The 19,714-nt window shown below is 43.1% G+C and overlaps 2 protein-coding genes across 5 annotated transcripts; one reads left to right on the forward strand and one right to left on the reverse strand.

Moving 5' to 3' along the window:
- Positions 1–305: 305 nt before the first annotated feature.
- On the forward strand, positions 306–11,436 carry ccdc80 (coiled-coil domain containing 80). Its single transcript, XM_081720795.1, has 8 exons — positions 306–748; positions 1,067–2,968; positions 3,941–4,097; positions 6,485–6,621; positions 7,570–7,721; positions 8,102–8,205; positions 9,762–9,845; positions 10,756–11,436. The coding sequence occupies exons 2-8, from the start codon at positions 1,232–1,234 to the stop codon at positions 11,073–11,075; spliced, it is 2,691 nt and encodes an 896-aa protein (XP_081576921.1). The 5' UTR covers positions 306–748; positions 1,067–1,231; the 3' UTR covers positions 11,076–11,436.
- A 3,233-nt stretch (positions 11,437–14,669) lies between these two features.
- slc35a5 (solute carrier family 35 member A5) lies at positions 14,670–19,042 on the reverse strand. 4 transcript variants are annotated; one of them, XM_027005141.3, is made up of 8 exons: positions 18,946–19,018; positions 18,479–18,621; positions 17,823–17,993; positions 17,524–17,622; positions 17,126–17,259; positions 16,887–16,954; positions 15,970–16,738; positions 14,670–15,193 (listed from the first exon to the last, which is right to left on the reverse strand). In XM_027005141.3, exons 3-8 carry the CDS (start codon positions 17,971–17,973, stop codon positions 15,128–15,130), a joined length of 1,287 nt encoding a protein of 428 aa, XP_026860942.2. In that variant the 5' UTR covers positions 17,974–17,993; positions 18,479–18,621; positions 18,946–19,018; the 3' UTR covers positions 14,670–15,127. The 4 variants fall into 4 exon arrangements, with proteins under 4 accessions (XP_026860942.2, XP_026860941.2, XP_026860940.2 ...); XM_027005140.3 differs by lacking the exon at positions 18,479–18,621 and having other exon boundaries at positions 18,675–19,042; XM_027005139.3 differs by having other exon boundaries at positions 18,479–19,042.
- Positions 19,043–19,714: the final 672 nt, after the last annotated feature.

Below are 19,714 nucleotides of genomic sequence, written 5' to 3' on the forward strand. Positions count from 1 at the left end.
GCTTGTTGTAAAACCAATACAACTTGTGTTCTGTCTCAAACATAGTTGAAAGTAAAAATAATATTATCAAAACCATATGAGACTTGATATCCAACATTTGTTGTTGAGTGCAGAGATGAGATTCTATTTCAATTGGATGAAATCTGTGAAATCTGACTCCATCCCTAATATAAATGTTGATGGTCTTCTTACTGTGTCCTGTGGGTTGCCAGGTTTCAGGATTATCAACAGAACTGTCCTTTTATGTAAAGCCTACCTAGCATAAAGTCAAACTACGCCTAGTGTGAGAAGTCTTCATCGCTCTTTATCGACAATATTATTATTTACTTAATAGTTCTGCATTGAGGTGATTATTGAAATTACAGAGTCTATTATTGATTGGATATAATTTACAAATATCTGGTTAAATGTAACATGTGAAATGTATGGGATTTGTTGTGAGGATTTAATATCTTGTAAACTGGCAACCGGAGGCTTCAAGGGTTGGTCATACCAGCGGTGAACAGAAGATTCGGAGGATGAGGTTATTTTGCTAGCGTGTGTGGGACAGCTTTCAGTGATAAGAAGCTGGAAAAAACTTTTCCCTGAGTTTTTCCCGAGTTTTCCTCGGCTAATCGACTGACCAACACCACGCCGCTCCTGCTTTTTCGTGTGACTCGAAGAACGTACTTTGGAATTTCGGAAAAGTCTTTGTCTTGCTAACTTTGCACTGAATATCGAGGGTAGTGCTATTTCGGCGCTATTTCAGGTGAACTGAAAACCTCTTTTACTCTTGGTCAGAAGGCTGACATCACATGAGTGAAATGGGAAAAGAATAGTGTTTTTCCGTTGTGAAATGACCAGTGACCCATCGCACTGATCAAATGTATGCCACGTAAATTCAGTTGACAACACTGAACGTTCAAGAAATGTTCTCCAAAGTTACCGCTAATCGCGCTGAATATGCATGTTGTGCGTCAAACAAATCCTGTAGGTTAAATTACTGTTGGCTTGCGTAGTAATTTTTGGAAACTTGCCTGGAATTCTCTCTTAATCGAATCAGACTGGATTTGTTTTTATTCTGCAGAGGTATATTGCTTAACTGAAGGCAGTCATGGTCTGAACGTGTTTTCATTCTGCGGCACCAGTCATCGGGATTTATTTGCTCTACAGGAACCTAAACAGCTACTGCCAGTCTTATGACGCTTTGTTGGATTCTTTTATTTCTGAGAACCTCGCTGATTTTGTAAATATGAGGGTGAAACGCATGCTGGGTATCGTTTTTTGGTGTCTGTTGGCATGGGAGGTGTGCGCGTCAGAAAGTCTGTCCGTCGACAAGCGAGCCCACTTTAGACGCGCGAGACTAAACCGAGCCCAACGACCACCGGGCCTTCTGACGAGAGATCCGGTGGCCACCGGAATCACAGATAGACGAGAGACAATGCAGGGAGATGAAGGCATAAGCGCTGCTAGGACCGGCCAAACGAGGAGAGCGTTGGCACGAGACAGACCTGTGCAGCGTGGCGTCGGAATCCAACGGGACCGTGGTATACCCGGAGCACGCGCAGTGGTGTCCCGCATGCCAGCAAGCGCCGGTTCCCCAAACCTGCTAGCTTCGTTTGCAGGGAAAAACCGCTTGTTGGTCATCTCAGCTCCCCATGAGTCAGACGGTTACTACAGACTTATGATGAGCTTGCTTAAGCCAGATGTTTACTGTGAGCTGGCAGAACGGCACATGCAGCAGATTGTGATGTTTCATCAGGAAGGTGAGATGGGAGGGAAGGTGAGACGTATTACCAATGAGGGCAAAGTCATGCAGGAGCCTTTGGATACAGCCCTTATTCCCAGGCTCATGAACTTCCTCAAATTAGAAAAAGGTAAGTTTGGTATGGTACTTTTGAAAAAGACATTGCAGGTTGAGGAGCGCTACCCATACCCAGTAAGACTGGAGGCCATGTATGAGGTCATAGACCAATCACCCATGCGCAAGATGGAGAAGATTAGACAGAAGGGCTTTGTGCAAAAATGTAAGGGAGCAGGGGTAGAGGGAGAGCTGGTGGAGGGTGTCCCCAGCACTGGAACCCAGGTGGACTCACCTACTGAGAGGCGACCAGAAAGAAAAGAGTTCCATAAACCCATTCGAAGACCCACCCAGGCCATATCACCTACCACAACAAGACCTACAACTACTACTTCAACCATCCGGCCAACTACAAGCACCACAACCCATCCACCTACCGCTCGCCCCACAACGACCACCACCCGTGCTACCACAACCTCGACACAGGCCACCACCATCTCCCTGGCGACAGCCAAAGCTCACAAAACCCTGCAGTGGATCCCGACCCCCAAGACCACAGTCGAGCCTTACTATTACCACCGCAGGGACCGACACCAGTCTAAAAAAAGCTCCTTCCAGTCCACCACCCCCTCATACTATTACACGAAAGCCAACTCTGGAAAATATGGGGACAATCGTACTGACCGAAAGGATGATGGTCGCAAACAGGCTGGTGTGCTGCCGAATCGGAACAAACCCAGCAAAACTAAACCACCCAAGAAGAAGAATGGCGACAGTGGACTGAGCAATGCATACGAGGACAAGCTTGATGTTGTTAGAGCCACAGACACTTACCCCGAAGTGGCAGAGGTTGAGGTCATTCCCACCAAGAAAGGGAAGGGCAAGCAAGACAAGGCAGAGAAAAAAAGGAAAAAGCAAAAAACCGACAAACTGGCAAAGAAAGACCCATCGGAAAGGAGAGGACCAATCAGAGAGGAGGACCAGTCAGAGAGGAGTGGACCAATCAGAGAGGAGGCCCAATCAGAGAGGAAAGGAAAGGAAGGGAAAGGCCATAAGAAGAATGGAAAGAAAGTTTCCAAAAACCATGAAAAAGAAAAAGAAGAGTACCATAAACCTACAAAGAAACCATTTACTAAGGGAGCTCTGGCAACATTCTTGGAGTATTTTGAGAACAGAAGACGGCTTATTGTAAGTACAGACACTGGTGTGTCTTTTGTTTGATACTGTTGTGTTTAACAAGAATTTATAACTACTATAATACTCCAATTTATGGCCCATAGTTGAGTACAGGAGTTCCCAACCTTTTGCAACTCACGACCCACTTAACCCACCACAAAATGTTCTGCGGCCCACATGAAAATTTGATCGACCATTTAAAATCTAAACAAATACAGCAAACAGTAAGTATAGCCTATTGATTTTTGATTACATAATTAAGCAACAATATAAACACTAAACAGAAACACTAAACCTTTCCATTGTTTTGGTTTATACTTGCTTTTCTCAGTTTTCCCGGTCAGAGGTACTTTGGCCGCTTCACTTGTAGATGGCCCAGCCTCAGGATCTTTTGTTGTGAAAGGTCCTGTTTTTAAGCATGTATCCATGATGGGTAAAACTCATACAGGGGGATAGAAACATTTCACTCAGTCTCTATTTAACTAATAGGCCTAATTAACCTTGCTAACCCACCAGCTAGCTTTGTCAGTCATGTATTATGCCAGACCAATCAATGAACTCAACCTAAATTTTATTTTTGCAAATAATTTACACAATATCTATCCCATACAAAATTTTATTTGTTGAAATATCTGTGTATATTGGAAGGATATTTACGTGGCAAAACAGAAAAAAGAAATACATTTTTGGCTAATTGCCCCATATCGGTACCACTGTGGCCCACTGGAAGCTGTGGCGGATAGGTAGAAAACCACTGGTCTAGTACAGAGGAGGATTCCCCTTTGTGTCTTGGTTCCTCTCAAGGTTTCATGCTCCAAGAAGTTTTTCCTTTCCTCTGTCACCCTTGGCTTGCTCTCTGGGAGCTTGGACTCAGACATTTGTCTGAGTCTAAGCTATATATAAAAGCACTATATAAATACATTTGTCTTGACTTGACTAGTGCATTAATTTCTACACATTCTTTGTCAATATCTTTGTTTCTAGCTGATTACAGCTCCAACAGAAGAGAATAGCATGTACGTGCAACAAAAGGACGAATACTTGGAACATGTGTGTGAGATGGCCATCAGGAAAGTCTCCATCATCACCATCTTTGGCAGTATGATCAACAGCACCATGAAAATTGACCATTACCAGCTTGGTGAGCCAAAGATTCCATTGTACTCTGCATTCATATGAACAAGGTAGAACCAGGAGAGAATAAACATGTACACTGGACTAGTGCTAAAGCTTTAAGATGGCTGAAGCTCTGTGGAGTATTCTACAAATATCTCGTTATAACCCATAACCTATTTTCCTTCCCATATAGTAATAGAAATGGAGAGTAATTAATCTTTACACTTTTCACCACAGTAGAAAATGCTTATCTCTCATTCTTTTGTATTTGCCCTCTCATCGGCCTTAGTCTTATAAGCTTATTTCAAATGTTTTTAGTAGACAGTGAGGGGTATGAATTGCCTAGTGTACTGGCATTTAAGTGTACTGGCTTTTAAGCTTCCATTGCATTCCAATGCCAAACTAAACCAGGACTGGCAGAGAGCAGAAACTCTGTGACATTTACAAAATGCAGTTACAGCTTCCTGTTCTCTCAGACTTAATTGGTCTGCGGTTTAAAAGTATTTGCTACTGGGCCAAACAAAGGTCAGTTTTCAGTGGCCCTTTATTTGGTGTGGCGTATAAAGAGATTCTGAATGATACCCCCGCAGGAAGTCCCTTTGATCTGTCATTGGGCCTTTGGCTGTGAGTAAAAGCAGTACCATTCCAGCCAGTGACCTCATGTGACATGGAGCGCGACAGAATGGGTACCTGGAGTTTGTTCTGAGAATGTAGGCGGAGGGTTTGCAACTATAGCGGAGAATTTCTTGATCAACCAAATAGAACCGGGGCATGATACCCTGGGGCACCCCAGGCTCTCTCGGCGCATATTTTCTGTGGTTCATTTCGGTAGGCATAGGGAAAGTTTCCTGTTTGAATATCCTGACTCTTAACTCTGAGAGTTTGAGTTCACAAAGACATAAAGCCTTGGTTTTTGGCAGAACAATCTCCTTTTAAAGAGGATATTTATAAAACACTTTCATAACTGGCTTTTATAACAGGGGTGACGTGTAAAAGTTTGCCAGTTTTGAGAATGTGTGTAGGTGGCAAGAGCATAAAGAATGGATTGAGAAACTTAAATGAGTCTAGGCCGAGCGAGATATTCATATAAACAGTTCCTTTATGCCCTTATGCATAGAGACATTTCAGACAGCACACACATGCTAAATGACATGATGGTGGAATCAAAGTCGCCACTGTTGGCTTTGCTTTGCACGTTCGTTGTATAAACCCATGAGTTTGAACAGCTTTTAATGACAATATTTGAATCATAATACACTCTGAATCCTGAAAGGGCAGTACACCAAAACTGCAGCATGTGGACAGATATGACATCACTGTGTTGGTTGCATGTGAGGCAGTGGGCGGTCTGGCTTTTGTTCCACACGCTCACTGGGCTGCACTGGGTCACGTGGCTATATGGTGGGGTCGCTTTCATTGCCATGGCTTGAGGGCATCAGAGAGTTAGGAGTGGAATTGGAAAGGTGTTTACATGACTTCACTGTCCACCTACATCAAGCTGGATCAAGAGCTGAGACCTGAGGATTTACTGTAGGTGCCGAGTCTCATTGTGTTGGACTGCTTCACTGTTACAGCTGAGTCTTATTGTATTGAGCTGTGTTGGTGCTGAATTTGCTCACACGTGTTTTGGACTTTGATTCAGTGCTCAGTCTCAGCATGACGAGCTCCTTCAGTACTGAGCTGGACATGCTGGGCAGACCCAGGTGGCCAGGCCACCGTGTCTGATGCCAGTACATGAGCAGGCATTAGAAGCAGGTCTGCCTGAATCAGCCGTGGTTCCCAAACCATAATTAAAGGCCTACAACTGTGGGTCTGTGCAGTTATATAACTACAGCAGCCCTCCTCAATGGTTGCATGCTTCAAACATACTCTTTCGTTTTCTTGCTCTAGCATGGCTATGATGTCATTCATCATAACAGGGCACTGTATTCATTTACTATTTCAAAGACTTACAATGAGCAGCAAGCTTGCAAATGGCAGTGTATGCCATTATTCTGAGTAGCTGTGTACCCATACACTTTAGCATGGTTGCTCATGCTAGCTTCACATCGGGCACAAAATGAACCACTTCAATCTCATACAGAGCCTGGTTGTTGTGTCCTGGAAACCTTAAATGTCTTAGTGTCTTCCCCACTGACTCCCGTACCCCTCCAGCTACTCATACCCTTCCAGCGTCCCATAACCCCCTGCAACCTCTCATAATCCCCAGCCTCCCACGTACCCCCCAGGCTCCCGTACCCCTCCAATCAGTAACCCTCCAATCAGTGACCACCAATTATGGATGGTTTGAACTGAAAGTCAAAAGACATGTCAAACACACTAGAGTAGTCATGTATTATCTCGCACACAACACAACGTCTTTCTGTTATGCTGACTGGATTAGTTAGTGAATTTGGTCTCTTCACCATTCAGAGAACGACAGAGCTATGAAAGGCTTGCGACAGGAGGACCTCGTGAACCAGGACCTCATCACGGATCTGAGGAAAGAGTTCGGAATGACCTACAACGATTTTTACATGGTCCTCACTGATGTGGACATGAAGTGGAAGGTAGGAGTATAAGGTCAGAGTCGTAACGGTTTACTCGGCATGTACAAGTCAGAGGTAATAATGACTCAGTGATGTCCTTTCGCACATTCTATAAAGTTAATCCTTGGTAACGATCTCTATTAATTTATTAGTTCATCATGAGCCCTGGAATGTCAGAGATGCTCTAGAAAAATATAGTAATGCTACTATAGATTTTTGAGAGCTTTTGGCGTACAATCGAATTTCAGGGCTGCCAAGAAAGTTATTTTTGACTTCGAATTCACACTGCTAGTTCCACTAGAAAGTTTCTAAATGGCTGAAATTCAAGCTGTCTTCGACTTTAAGGGCTACACCAACATGTTGCTCAGTGTACACAGGAGGCTTCCCATTATCAGTCTGGAATGGCAGACACCACATTCTCTGGCGTAGGGTGCATTGCATTTACATCGCATTCCGTTTTGCCAGCAGCCCTCGGTAGTTCTGAGTGGCATGTTTGTGTGTGCTCGCGTGAAAACGAGGGCACATTTGTCAGCCGGTGTAAACAAAGAGCCCAGTGTGCAGGCAGACTGCAGGGCTGGCCAAGCCCCTCACACCAGACACCAACAACGACAAGCCCCGCGCAGCTGCGTACTCGCCACCAGTGATGCCGTGTCACCCTCAGACTGTTCTCCTTGCACTTCCGAGGTACTCGTTCGAAGGGTTTTTGAGACGGGATTGCCAGAAGAATGGGAGCGGAAGAAAGAAATGAGATATCTGACTTTTTTTGTTCTGGCCCTCACTTGAATCGCCTGTTTATTGTGGCTTGGGGAGAATTCTCTCGAGATGAGTTGTTGTGACGTGCCAAGTCACACACATAATGTTAGGTTTGGCTTCTCGTTTTAGGTCATTCAATAGGCACAAGTAAAGCTATTCATATGTCGTTCGCCCATTTGCATCTTTTTCTTGTTCCTGTGCTCCATGTCATTACAGCAATTCTATGAGGTGCCAATTGCTATGAAGGTTGTGTTCGACTACATCGACACATTCTCCTCTCGTGTCCGGGACATGGAACAGCAGAAGCGGGATGGGGTGTCATGTAAAAAAGAGGACAAACCACGATCATTGGAAAATTTCCTGTCCAGGTAGCGTAGACCCATTACTGGGAATTAACTAGTTAGGAAATCCTATTCAGACACAGCTTACACGTGCAATTGACTCTTTTGTTTATTATTTGATTTGTTCTGTGGATTGGGTGTGAGTTATAAGTTCTATGGTATGAAGCTCTGTGCATTAAAAACAGTTCAGTATGCAGTCATACATAATTTGTGAATTACATGCTTCATTCCAAAGCAAAAGAACATCCTGTCCCTGCCGAACAAGGCCGCTATGATTTCAGAGGGTTTTTTTTCCTCATCACATTCGCATTATTTTGCATTAAGTCATTTTCATCACTATGCACCTAGATCTAAGACATGTAGCCATGGTAACAGTCTTCCGGTTCTTTTTATCTGTGTGATCTCAGGTTCCGCTGGAGACGCAGATTGTTTGTGATCTCAGCTCCCGATGATGAAGAGTGGGCCTATCAACAGCAGCTCTATGTACTATCCAGTCAGGCTTGTAACATGGGTAGGTCTCGCCGGGATTTTGCACTGAAGGTTTTAGCCGCACCAAATGACAAGTTGACAATTAGTGGTTATTCGTATGTCTACCTAAATGCAGTACTCTTCCCAGATTGAGCCATTACATATTTATATATGCTTCTCTTCCCAAGATCTTACCAGCCTAGAAAATCTGTGTGCACAAGGGAAAACTGTCATCTGTTTTCATTTGTCATTCAAAGGGTACTGAAAAGAATGCCATTGTTAAAGTACCTAAAACCCAGCCAGCTGACGCAGGTTGTTTTATGTAGCATTCGTGTCTGTTCATTCATTATATCTGAAGTTTGAAATATGAGTAGATGCCAAACTACAGTATTGGCAGGACTATTACTATAAATACTGTGTAAGTAACAGCTGTCAACAGCCACAGGCCTTGTGCAAATATATTTCTCTGGCACAAGTTATAAAATGTTCCTCACCATTTTTTATTGTAGCCTAGCTTACATGACCACACTCAGGACTACTAATGGTAGGGTATGGCTGTGGTGATTTCACTCTTGACTCCTGGATCCAAACGAAGATCTGTTCCACAAATGCTATCTGTGGACGTCATCGTATTTCTAGTCTTAAGTTGCTGATTTGTCACAATCAGTGCTGGGTTAGAAAACATTTGAGATTGATTTTTGATGTTTTGATGTAATAACACTGAGTTTCCAGTTTAAAAGCTACACCACCTACTTTCACACAAATTGTACATTCTGAGAAGTTACACACCACGTCGCTGTGGTGTGTGCTCTAAATCATGCAGGGCTATTTTATCAGCCAGTGTTTAAATGAGTGTGGAAATAGGCAAAATGAGTGACCTTGGTGTAGAAAATAAGTGATCTTAGTGAGTTTGAACACGACACAGTTGTTGGCGCCAAACATGCCTGTTGGAGCATATCGTCCTGGGCTTTAGCTTCACACAACCATGCCAGTCATACTGTAAACAGTGTGGAGAATGTTTTTTTGGATTTACCACATATTGCACTGTTACAAGCCAGTGGTGGCAGTGTGATGGTGTGGGGAATGTTTTCCTGGCACATATATTAGGGCCCTCAATTCCCACTGAAGAATGTCTGGCAAATTCAATGCTCCTGATCAAGTTCAACATCCTGCACCATCTGCACACACCTGCACAACATTCCTGCAGAACACATCCACCATTTTAAATCTTTGTCCACCATTTTAAACGCACATGAACACAGCCTGGCTAGGTCTACCCAATAAGCTTGACAATTTTATTAATTATTCATGAAAATAAATATTGTATTTAATAAATACTGTATGAAAAACATACTGCAAGATGAACATTGCTAACATTTGTAGTAATTAGCTTGCAGGACCGTTTAAAAAAGACAAATGTTTCTTTTTCTGTTAGAACACATGTTGATTATGTACCCCAGGTGTGACCATACTGAATACCATACTAAGGGATCATGGGAAAATGAGTCCATACTTGACAAAATCTATAGGTTAATTTTTCTGCCTTTAGATTTAGTTAGTGGAGCATGTAATAATGTATTAATGTGTGCATATTTGCAGGGCTTCGTCATATATCTGTTCTGAAGCTAGTGGGCACTGTCGTGCCAGACATGGATGGCGTGCTGGAACTCTACCCCATTAATGGTAAGCATCTTTGTGCAAGTCATCTTGCTCATAAAAGTTCTTTGAATAATAAGGTTGACGCTAAACCTCAATACACAGTTTGTTACATTGTCATTACCATCACAACTATGCCCTACTCTCCAGAAATACAACAGCAGTATTAGAGACTGAACAAATGGTCACTGATTAGCCTTGGATGGACAGCTATGTGCTTAACGTGCTCAGTCCTGCGGGTTCATTCGGCAGCCAGGTGTTCAGAAGGCGCTTTGAGGGCCAGATTAAAGCTTTCCAGCAAGTTGGCATCTTTGCCCAATTAACTCAGGAGCAGCATGCAGGCTACTACAGAAGCAGAGCCTGCCTCACATCTTCCATGAATCCCCCCCATCCTAGTGACCCCTCAGCCCCGCAGGGCTGGATGAGGGCCACACACTTCCCCACAAAGTTGGAAAAGATTTCAGTCGTTTCCGGCACGGCTGAAACCGTTGATGTTCTTGGTGTCCTTGTGCAACTGTTGTTGCACTGAGCGTTGGGCTTTCATGTGTCTGAAAAGCTGAATCAGCAAGTGTGAACGACGGCCTGACACTCACAGATCAAGCAGCTGTGTTGATTAGCAGCTCAAATAGGGCTGAATTTAGAAGCAGACATAAAATCCACTCTCCCTTCAGCCCTAAAAGCAAGGTCAAACTCTGTGGACAAATGTTGGTCTTGCAAAGATAGATCTGCTTTTCACATGTGTGGACAGGGAATGTTTTCTTACATTTCATAAGCTTAAATAAAAAGCGTGCTGCGGCTTTTGGCACTGCTGCCTTGAATAATGTTTTCACAGGTGGGTGAGCAACCATGTTAAAGGAACACAGCTTCTCAGTAAGCCTTTCCATGTCACGTGGTCGTATTCTAACGTCGTCCCTGAAACTGCATGTCTGCATCCCAGGTACTGCAGGGGTGGAGCGGGAGGGCTTGTCTGGCACGCTCGTGAAGGATATCCGGAACTACTTCCAGATCAGCCCTGAGTACTTCTCCATGCTGCTGGTGGGCAAGGACGGCAACGTGAAGTCATGGTACCCATCACCCATGTGGTCCATGGCCATCATCTATGATCTGGTGGACTCCATGCAGCTGCGCAGGCAGGAGATGGCCATCCAGCACAGCCTGGGCATGCGTTGCCCTGATGAAGAGTACGTTGGCTACGGCTACCCCCACGGCTACCACGAGGGCTACCAAGACGGCTATCACCAAGGATACGGTTACTGAAGGGTACTGGACAGTTTCAGTGTCAGTGGGCATCCTCCATACTTACTCTTTTAGTGTTTTTGCATCAGTTGTTTACAGCTGGTGGTGCTGGAACATCTCTTCACTCCTGTAGGAATATGACCCCTCCATTCCTGAGGATGTATAGTGTTTAACACCTATAGACATAATCATTTGTAGATAAAAGAAGATAAACTTTTGTATTTATTTCATATTTTCTTTGAATCACCATTTTTGAGGATCAAAACCTGCATTTTGTCGAGGAAGCTTATTTTTGTGGTTGCTACTCTATTATAAAGCACTGTTGCTTATATACTGTGTCCTTATTTATAATGATGCCAATAAAAATAGCCTCCTTTTATAAGTGGTTCTTGGACTCTTTCTTCGACTATTAAGCCAAATGCCAGTTTCACACTGCAGTGAACTGCTTTTTTCCATCAGTGTCCACATAGAACTCTCCATTTCCATTTCCATTTCCTTTACTAGATCTCCCCGAGGGTCCGTCTTAAATTTATCAATCCAAATATGCGTTTTAAAAGTTGTTTTAATTGTACATGCAAGACATCAAGACGCTTTATGACTTCTAGTCAAGCCGTGCTTTTTTTAAAAATCATTTTATTAGGTGTGAATATATAGCTTTATATTCTTATCTTTAATATATTCATTGGGATAATCAGATTAATACATTGAATCCATCACAACTTCCAAAAAGAAATCACATTTAAAGTTTTTAAAGGTTTGATTATGTACCAATAATAATCTTCAAGAAATATCAGGAAATAGGCATTTGTGGAAATGCTTGTTAACGAAAACAGCTTATGGTTTATGGTGCTTATTTTTGTTGCAGACTGTTGGAAGCAAATATCAGTCACTTGAAGGCATGCATTTAATAAAAAATGTCCAAAAAGTCAAATTTTGTGCTAAGGTGCTCAAAATGTTCAAAGTTCAAAGAGGTTTTATTGTCATTTCAGCTATATACAAGTACACAACAAAAACGAGACAATGTTCCTCCAGGACCATGGTGCAACACAAAAACAACAGTGCAACAGACAACATGCTACACAAGTGCAAACAGTCCAATATAGTGCAAAATGTCATTAAATAAACATTAAATAAACAAAAATAAATACAGGACAGGACAAATGCAAAATGAGTAGACAGTGCAATTATTTAGTACAGTACACAGTACTGGGCATATGTAAAGTGAGTTGTGCATAGCAATCAGTGACATGCTACCCTGAACATAGCACTCACCGGTAGCAGCCAGAACAGTTCAGAGTACAGTGCTGGTTTAGTACAGTACTCTAGCAGCAAGTAGGATAATGTGCAAGACTGCAACAGGAATGCATAGTTTATTTGTGTAAGTTTTGACTTCAGCACTAGTCCGATGAAAAACAATGTGTGTGTGTATAGATATGTATGTACATACGTACGTACGTATGTGTGTGTGTGTGAGACTGTGTATAAGCATGTATAAAAGTGCCCATTTTGGAATCTGAATTGGAATTGGAGTTAGCCAGAGTTCAGGAGTCTAATGGCTTCCGGGAAGAAGCTGTTGCACAGTCTGGAGGTGTAGGACCGGATGCTGCGGTACCTTCTTCCAGACGGCAAAAGGGTGAACAGTTCATGTGAGGGGTGTGTGGGGTCTTTCACAATGTTGGTGGCTTTCCGGATGCAGCGTGTTATGTAGATGTTCGTGATGGAGGGAACAGAGACCCCAATGATCTTCTCAGCTGTCCTCACTATTCTTTGGAGGGTCTTGCAGTCAAAGGCGGTGCAGTTCCCAAACCAGGTAATGATGCAGCTGCTCAGGATGCTCTCTACAGTACCTCTGTAGAAGGTAGTGAGGATGGGTGATGGGAGATGGGCTTCCCTCAGCTTCCGAAGGAAGTAAAGACGTTGCTGGGCTCTCTTGGTGATGGAACTGGTGTTCAGGGTCCAGGTGAGGTTCTCCGCTATGTGAACACCAAGGAACTTGATGTTCTTGACGATCTCCACTGAGGAGGTGTTGATGGCAAGCGGGGAGTGATCTCGCCTTGCTCTCCTGAAGTCAACAACCATTTATTTTGTCTTGGCAACATTCAGATACAGGTTGTTGACCTTACACCAGCTCACCAGTTCTCGCACCTCCTCTCTGTATGCTGACTCGTTGTCTTTGTTGATGAGACACACCACGGTTGTGTCATTAGTGAACTTGATAATGTGATTCGAACTGTGCATCACTGCACAGTCATGAGTCAGCAGTGTGAACAGCAGATGGCTGAGCATGCTGCCCTGGGGAGCACCAGTACTCAGTGTGGTGGTGTTGGAAGTGTTGCTCCCAAACCGGACTAACTGAGGTCTACCAGTCAAGAAATCCAGGATCCAGTTGCAGAGGGAGGTGTTCAAGCCCAGTAAGCTAAACTTTCCAATCAGATGCTGAGGAACAATGGTGTTGAATGCTGAACTGAAGTCTATGAACAGCATTCTTACGTAGGTGCCCTTTTTATCCAGATGTGTGAGTGCCAGATGAAGTGTGGTAGAGATGGCATCATCTGTAGAGCAGTTGGAGCGGTACGCGAACTGCAGGGGGTCCAGAGAAGGGGGAAGCTGGGTCTTGATGTGTTTCATGACGAGTCTCTCGAAGCACTTCATGATGATGGATGTGAGTGCGATGGGACGGTAGTTGTTGAGAAATGACATCGTGGGCTTCTTAGGCATGGGGACGATGGTGGTGGTCTTGAAGCATGTTGGGACCACGGCGCAGCTCAGAGAGATACTGAAGATGTCTGTCAGGACATCTGCAAGCTGGTCAGCACATTCTCTGAGCACACGACCCGGGATGTTGTCTGGTCCAGCAGCTTTCCGTGGGTTAACTCCACGCAGAGTACGCCTCATCAGCCACCGTCAGGCACAGCACCTGGTCATTTTGTGGAGGGAAAGACTTTTCTGCTGCAACGTTGCATTGTAAATGTCCCTGTATTTACAATCAAAAGATATTGTTTACATATTCCATTCTGTATTTTTTTTTTTAAAAAGGTCATGCCAGGTATATTTATGTTAAAAATGTAAAAATAAACATGAAAAATGATCAAACGATAATGCAGCAATTATCTGAACAAAATGTCAGTCAAATTGATCCAAGCAGTTTCTTGCCTAAGATATATGCAAAGGTCATGCAACAGTTTTGCAGCATATTATTTTCACAATCAGGTAGGTTAGGTCAGAGGTTAGGCAAACCTGGGTGATTTGCTTGGTTAAGAATTGAGCAACCCACGTCACACGGATGACCGAACAGCAGTCGTACTATACTTTTAAAAAAATAAATTAATAAAAAAATTTTAAGTGAAGAACGAACACGTAACTGTTTTAAAAACCAAAATGTCTGGAACACAAAGACTTTATGAACAGATTTATTTCAAGTGTTCTCCTAAAGTGCCAAATAAAAACACAAGCCTTTTCTGAGGTGGAGAAACTTTTAAAATATTGCACAATGTTGACTTTCGAAAAATTCCCCTGAAAGGATGCTGTAAACAGGAAGGATGCAAGACGAAATAGTACATCCAACACATGCATAATGTAAACCAGCATTTTGAAAGCAATGCCTTAAACAATGACTGAAAAAAAGTGTGAAGTTTATTGTGAAGTTATTGCCACTTTGATGTGCCACCACCATTACAGTAAAAAGAAAATGCAAGTAAATTAAACAAGTTGTCAACAGTATTTCGGAAGCAGGAATGGAAGGGCAAGAGGATGCAATATTACAACACTATATGTTTTTAAAGGAAGCCTGCACATCATCTTGCACATCAAACATCCATCTGTCAGCTTTGAATGCTTTTAGTTGAACCAGATTGCAATTGACTTTTTTAATAATCCACTTCAGAAAGTTAATTCAGCCTTAGCAAAGACATGCCATTGCTCAAATTCGAAAAGTTGCCCAAATGCTTGAATACACTCACTCACTCATTCTCATATATATATAAAATATAGTGTCAAATTCCATACTCAGTGTTCATTTTCACAAATATAAATACACTCCCAGTAAGGACAGAAGGCGGGAGGTCAACACAGGCTCAGAAAGACTCTTCAGAATCACTCTCTGTGTTGGGCTTGGTCAGTCTCTCCAACTCCTCCCCATCCTAAAATACAGACATCAGAATATCAAGTAGTCACAACATGTGCATTAGTAATACTCAAAACACTGATTAAGAGATGTGAACTGCATGAGCGCACCTTGACCTGAACCTGTGTATTTACAAAAACATTGACTCGGGCATCATCTGATCTCTAACTTGGGAACACGCTACTTACTAAACACTCCCCAGGTTAAACCGAATCCTTTCTATCTATAATTAGATTATTCCTTTTTGCTTATTTTTTTTTCTTCTGTCCTATCTTCCTCCAAGCATTACATTTTATTTAAATAATGAAATCATCCAAAGTATACCTAAGATGCTCTAAAATGCAGTTTCATTACAAACAGCATTCATTCCACTTTTTCTAAATCATAAGCATAAATCAAAGAGTACAACACTCAGGTGTCGGTTACACTCAGATTAAGCCCCAGTTTAAGGGGTTAATAAAAGCCCCAACTGCTTTTAACCCTCTCTCTACATGTGCATTAACCTACACTGGGCAACAAACATTTTTTTTACTTCCCAAACTGACACACGTAGACCTTATAGTATGTATGTAATACACTGAATTCAAATCTGCTTGTAGAACCTTTCTATCACATGGTTTTTAAGTGTCTAATTTTCACATTAATTATTACTTATTCATAAATAAGGCTGTTATCACACTTAAAAATGTGTACACACATAGCAGTTACTGCTTAAACTCTGACACTCCGTAGGTTTCAAACTGCCTGATATTCTGACTGAAGTGTCTTATGGTGGTGAGGCTGGGATCTTACCCCTCGTGACCTCTCAAACACCTCGCCATTGATGACTCGCAGCCGCTCCTGCTGCAGCGCAAACTCCGGGTCCTTGGCCCTGCTGCTGTGGTAGATGAAGATGGCCAGCAGCACCACAGGCGCCTGCAGAAAGAAGTCCGGCGATGGACGGAAGTCGAAGAGGAAGAGCGAGAGCGCCGTGACCACCACCGTGGTGAGCTGGCCCGTCAACACGTGGAACATGTTGTCGCGGAACTTGAGGATGAAGGCGACCGAGAGGCCAAGGGCGGCCGTGACGACCACGAGCGCGGCCGAACACAGGCTGTGGCCGTGCAGCAGGCCGCAGCGGAGTGTCCGCATTCGGGACTCGCCGTGCAGCACCAGCGTCAGCCCGTTGAAGGCCAGGCCGAACACGTACAGCTTGCTGTTCTGCACAAAGATGCTCTCGGTGAGCTGGTCGCGGTCCTTCAGGATCTTCTCGTTGTAAATGTTGGCGAGCGCCGATGTGAAGCACTGGAGCAGCAGTAGGGCGTAGCCCAGGCCCGAGCCGCGCCGCAGATGCAGGAGCCGGCTGTCCCAGAGCTTGTCGGCCCAGCCGGGGGGGCCGCTGTGGTTGCTGTGCGCCACCTCCACGCCACTGGAGTTCAGGCAGCTGTCAGACTGGCCAGAGGCATGTGCCGGGTGCAGGCCGTGCAAGGTTTGCTGGTCGGCACCAGTGCTGGTAGTCAGTGCCACGATGGAGAGGAAGAGAATCACGAGGGAAGCCCACTGCACCCAGGACAAGCGCCTCCTGCAGAGAGCAGTGTGCATTTACCACAGTAGCAGGAGGATGCAGGCACGCCTCAGACTGATGATCTGTGTTGTTCAAACCATCAGGTAATTATCAATCATTTTAGTTGCATTAGAATAAGCGAAGTACAAAAATGAGAAGTCCTTACTTCAGAACAACCCGAAACAGAATGGCTGTTGTGAGAATAACGACATTGGAAAACAATACTGCCATAGCCTGAGAAAGACAAGAGAACAAAATAATATATGCATATTTATTCATGGTCTTAATTTACATAGATGTTGAAATAAGTGGTCCATAATAACATGCAGCATGTAACTATGTTACAAGTCCCTAGCAGGGTATGTTAATGTATGTCACATTAAAAGCCACTGAAGTCATTCTTACAGGCTGCAGGTAGGTCATCACATAGAAGATAATGAGGTTGTCAAGGAAGTACAGGAATGCAGGGACTGCCCACTTTAGACAGCTAAGAAAAGAGGCACCAGAGGAGCAGCCCAAATCTTTATATGAGCGACCCTCTGCAAAACAAAGGCACAGACACCAAAGGAGAATAAAAAGATATACATTAATGCAATGCAGACAACAATTATTATAGCAAAAAGTCAGTGTTAGAGCCTGTGGTACATGTTAATATGTGACATGTTTAAATGTGAGGGAAGGTGTCTATAACGGAATGGAATGAGTTTGGCTCACATCTACAAAAGATCTTCTGGGGGAAAAAAAAAACCTTTTTAAAGGTTTATGTGGTTTCTTAATTCCAAAAGTAGATGACCAAGCCTTACCTCGAATGATAACTCGCAGTGACATCACTAAACACAAGACCAGTTTGATGGCTTCTGCCATTAAATTCACAGAGGCAGGGATAAAATCATACTTGTTATCTGGAAAAGAGGGAAATACAAAATGCTTGTTAGCAGGTCACCACTGTGCAACTCCATTTCGTACGTTACCCACTTCAAGCAAGACCAAATTTTCATTACTGCTTAAATGACAAACTTTGACAATTAAATGCAATACGTATTTTCCATTGCAGGCCATTTCCAAAGCATACTTCAGATAACTAGCATCAGATCAGGGTTACCTTCATTGGCAGAGAATTTAAGCAAAAGGATGCGACTGGTCCCCAGGACGACAAATCCCAAGCCCAAAGCTAGGGTGTAAACTGAAGAGCGTGAGCACAGCCGGGAACGGCAGCGGCAACGACAGCATGAGAAAGAGGAGAAAGGAGCCATTCTGGAGGACAGTGCTGGGGCTGAACACACACACACACACACACACACACACACACACACACACACACACACACACACACACAGAGATAAATAAATGAATAATTAAATAAGAACCAGGGTGGTAGGGTCTGATCAAGAAACAAAATAAGGCAGATAAGAAGTAAGTGTTAAACTACAGTAGCTTCATAACTTGGGGCAATGTTTTTGTTTTGTTTTGTTTTGTATTTTTGGCTATCAGGAGTGTTGTGAAACATTCAGAAGCACATGATAAGCCAGAAACAAACATGGCTACAAAACAGGCTTGATTCTCAGAATGTTCACAATGTGATTATTTCGCTAACACGGCTGGTAACGGCCATGGGTCGGTCTACTTAGAAGTTAGCTAGCTAGCTAAAATAGCTACATTAAGGGGACAAAATGTGCTTTATAATCTCTCGGGATTCTGAAATAACGGACAAGTACTACACAGCAAAATAAATTGTCCATAAAATAATCCGTAACGTACCTAACGTATCTTGGCGGACTAAATCTTCTGATCCGCTGCCAGGTTCTTAATGTGGCTGGTGTGTGAGCAACAAGACACAAATCCGCTGTGGTTTCGCCTCAACCACCCAGACAGGTTTCACTGCAGGACTTCCACTGCTCTAGCTAATGAACCGACCGCAAAGATACAACACCAGATACATTTTTAACCTACATACCTTTGCATTTGGTGTAAAGTTACCCCCTCCGAAAGAAAACAATCGTTTCACAATTTAGACTGACAGGGTTCGTGTTGCCTTTGTTATTGTTAAAATTCCCTTGCTATTCTAACTATCCTAGCTAGCTAGTTTAGCCATTTTGCGCACCTCCAAAACGGAAATATACGTATATAAGCTACGGTATGTCATCTGCACTGCGCTTCCCGAGAGTGAGAATACAAACAACGTGAAAAGAAATAAATAAAACTCAGCAAATTCAGTGACAGAATACCTTTGACGCTAGCTTTTTAAACTTTAACGCTACTTGTCCACATAGCGTTAGCTACTACCCGCGCCTGGCTTCCGACGGATGGCACTGCGCATGCGCGGAGATTTTATTATATTAAGCGTTAAACTACAGTCAGTAAACTGCCACTTCTAAGCGCAAACAGATGTGGAAAAGGTCCCGGGGGAATGTTGCATCAAATAATGATCAATTCCCAAATAACTAAATTCTTGCTTACGTCAGGAAACGTAAAATGTATGAGTTAACAGAAACATTTTCGTGTTTCGTGTAATATGTGAGACATCTTAGAATGTTTTGACAGGAACATATTTTTAAGGAAAGACACACAGTTCTGTTTAGTGCCTTGTGCCCATTAGCTGGAGAGTTATAAACATCCACTGAAAAATACATTCACTCTGAACTTCATGTAATTACTTAACTTGTACCTACACTCCCTGGCCTTGTTAGACTGTTGGATTTTGACTGGATATGGTATTTCTAGGTGATTCTAAGTGACCAGTGAGTTCTTTTAAAACCAGTGTAGGGCAAAAATGTAGTTTAAAATAATTAGACAATTTGCTACATTGTATTATCAGTTTGCTACATGGTTAAATTTCAAATTACAACATATTTTATAATTAAATGGCATAAAATGAGCAAAGGAACAACATGTAGTTACTGGAACATTCTATCTTTCCCAGATTTCTGTGGTCAGGAAGAACATCTTGTGTCGCTTATTTGACTTTCTAGTCAAATAGAAATATGGATTTGAATG

The sequence above is a fragment of the Electrophorus electricus genome, chromosome 9 (assembly GCF_041902795.1).
Source record: "Electrophorus electricus isolate QZ-2024a chromosome 9, ASM4190279v1, whole genome shotgun sequence".
NCBI classification, from domain to species: Eukaryota; Metazoa; Chordata; class Actinopteri; order Gymnotiformes; family Gymnotidae; genus Electrophorus; species Electrophorus electricus.

What these genes read in the sequence shown, in the direction of transcription:
- slc35a5 (XM_027005140.3), bottom strand. Translation starts at nt 17,973, where the DNA reads ATGGCTCCTTTCTCCTCTTTCTCATGCTGTCGTTGCCGCTGCCGTTCC. An exon ending in ACTGCGAGTTATCATTCGAG is followed by an intron (nt 17,260 to 17,523) that starts GTAAGGCTTGGT and finishes TTTGTTTTGCAG; the next exon opens with AGGGTCGCTCATATAAAGAT. An exon ending in CTGTTTCGGGTTGTTCTGAA is followed by an intron (nt 16,739 to 16,886) that starts GTAAGGACTTCT and finishes TGCTCTCTGCAG; the next exon opens with GAGGCGCTTGTCCTGGGTGC.
- ccdc80 (XM_081720795.1), top strand. Translation starts at nt 1,232, where the DNA reads ATGAGGGTGAAACGCATGCTGGGTATCGTTTTTTGGTGTCTGTTGGCA. An exon ending in AATTGACCATTACCAGCTTG is followed by an intron (nt 4,098 to 6,484) that starts GTGAGCCAAAGA and finishes TTCACCATTCAG; the next exon opens with AGAACGACAGAGCTATGAAA. An exon ending in ATGTGGACATGAAGTGGAAG is followed by an intron (nt 6,622 to 7,569) that starts GTAGGAGTATAA and finishes ATGTCATTACAG; the next exon opens with CAATTCTATGAGGTGCCAAT.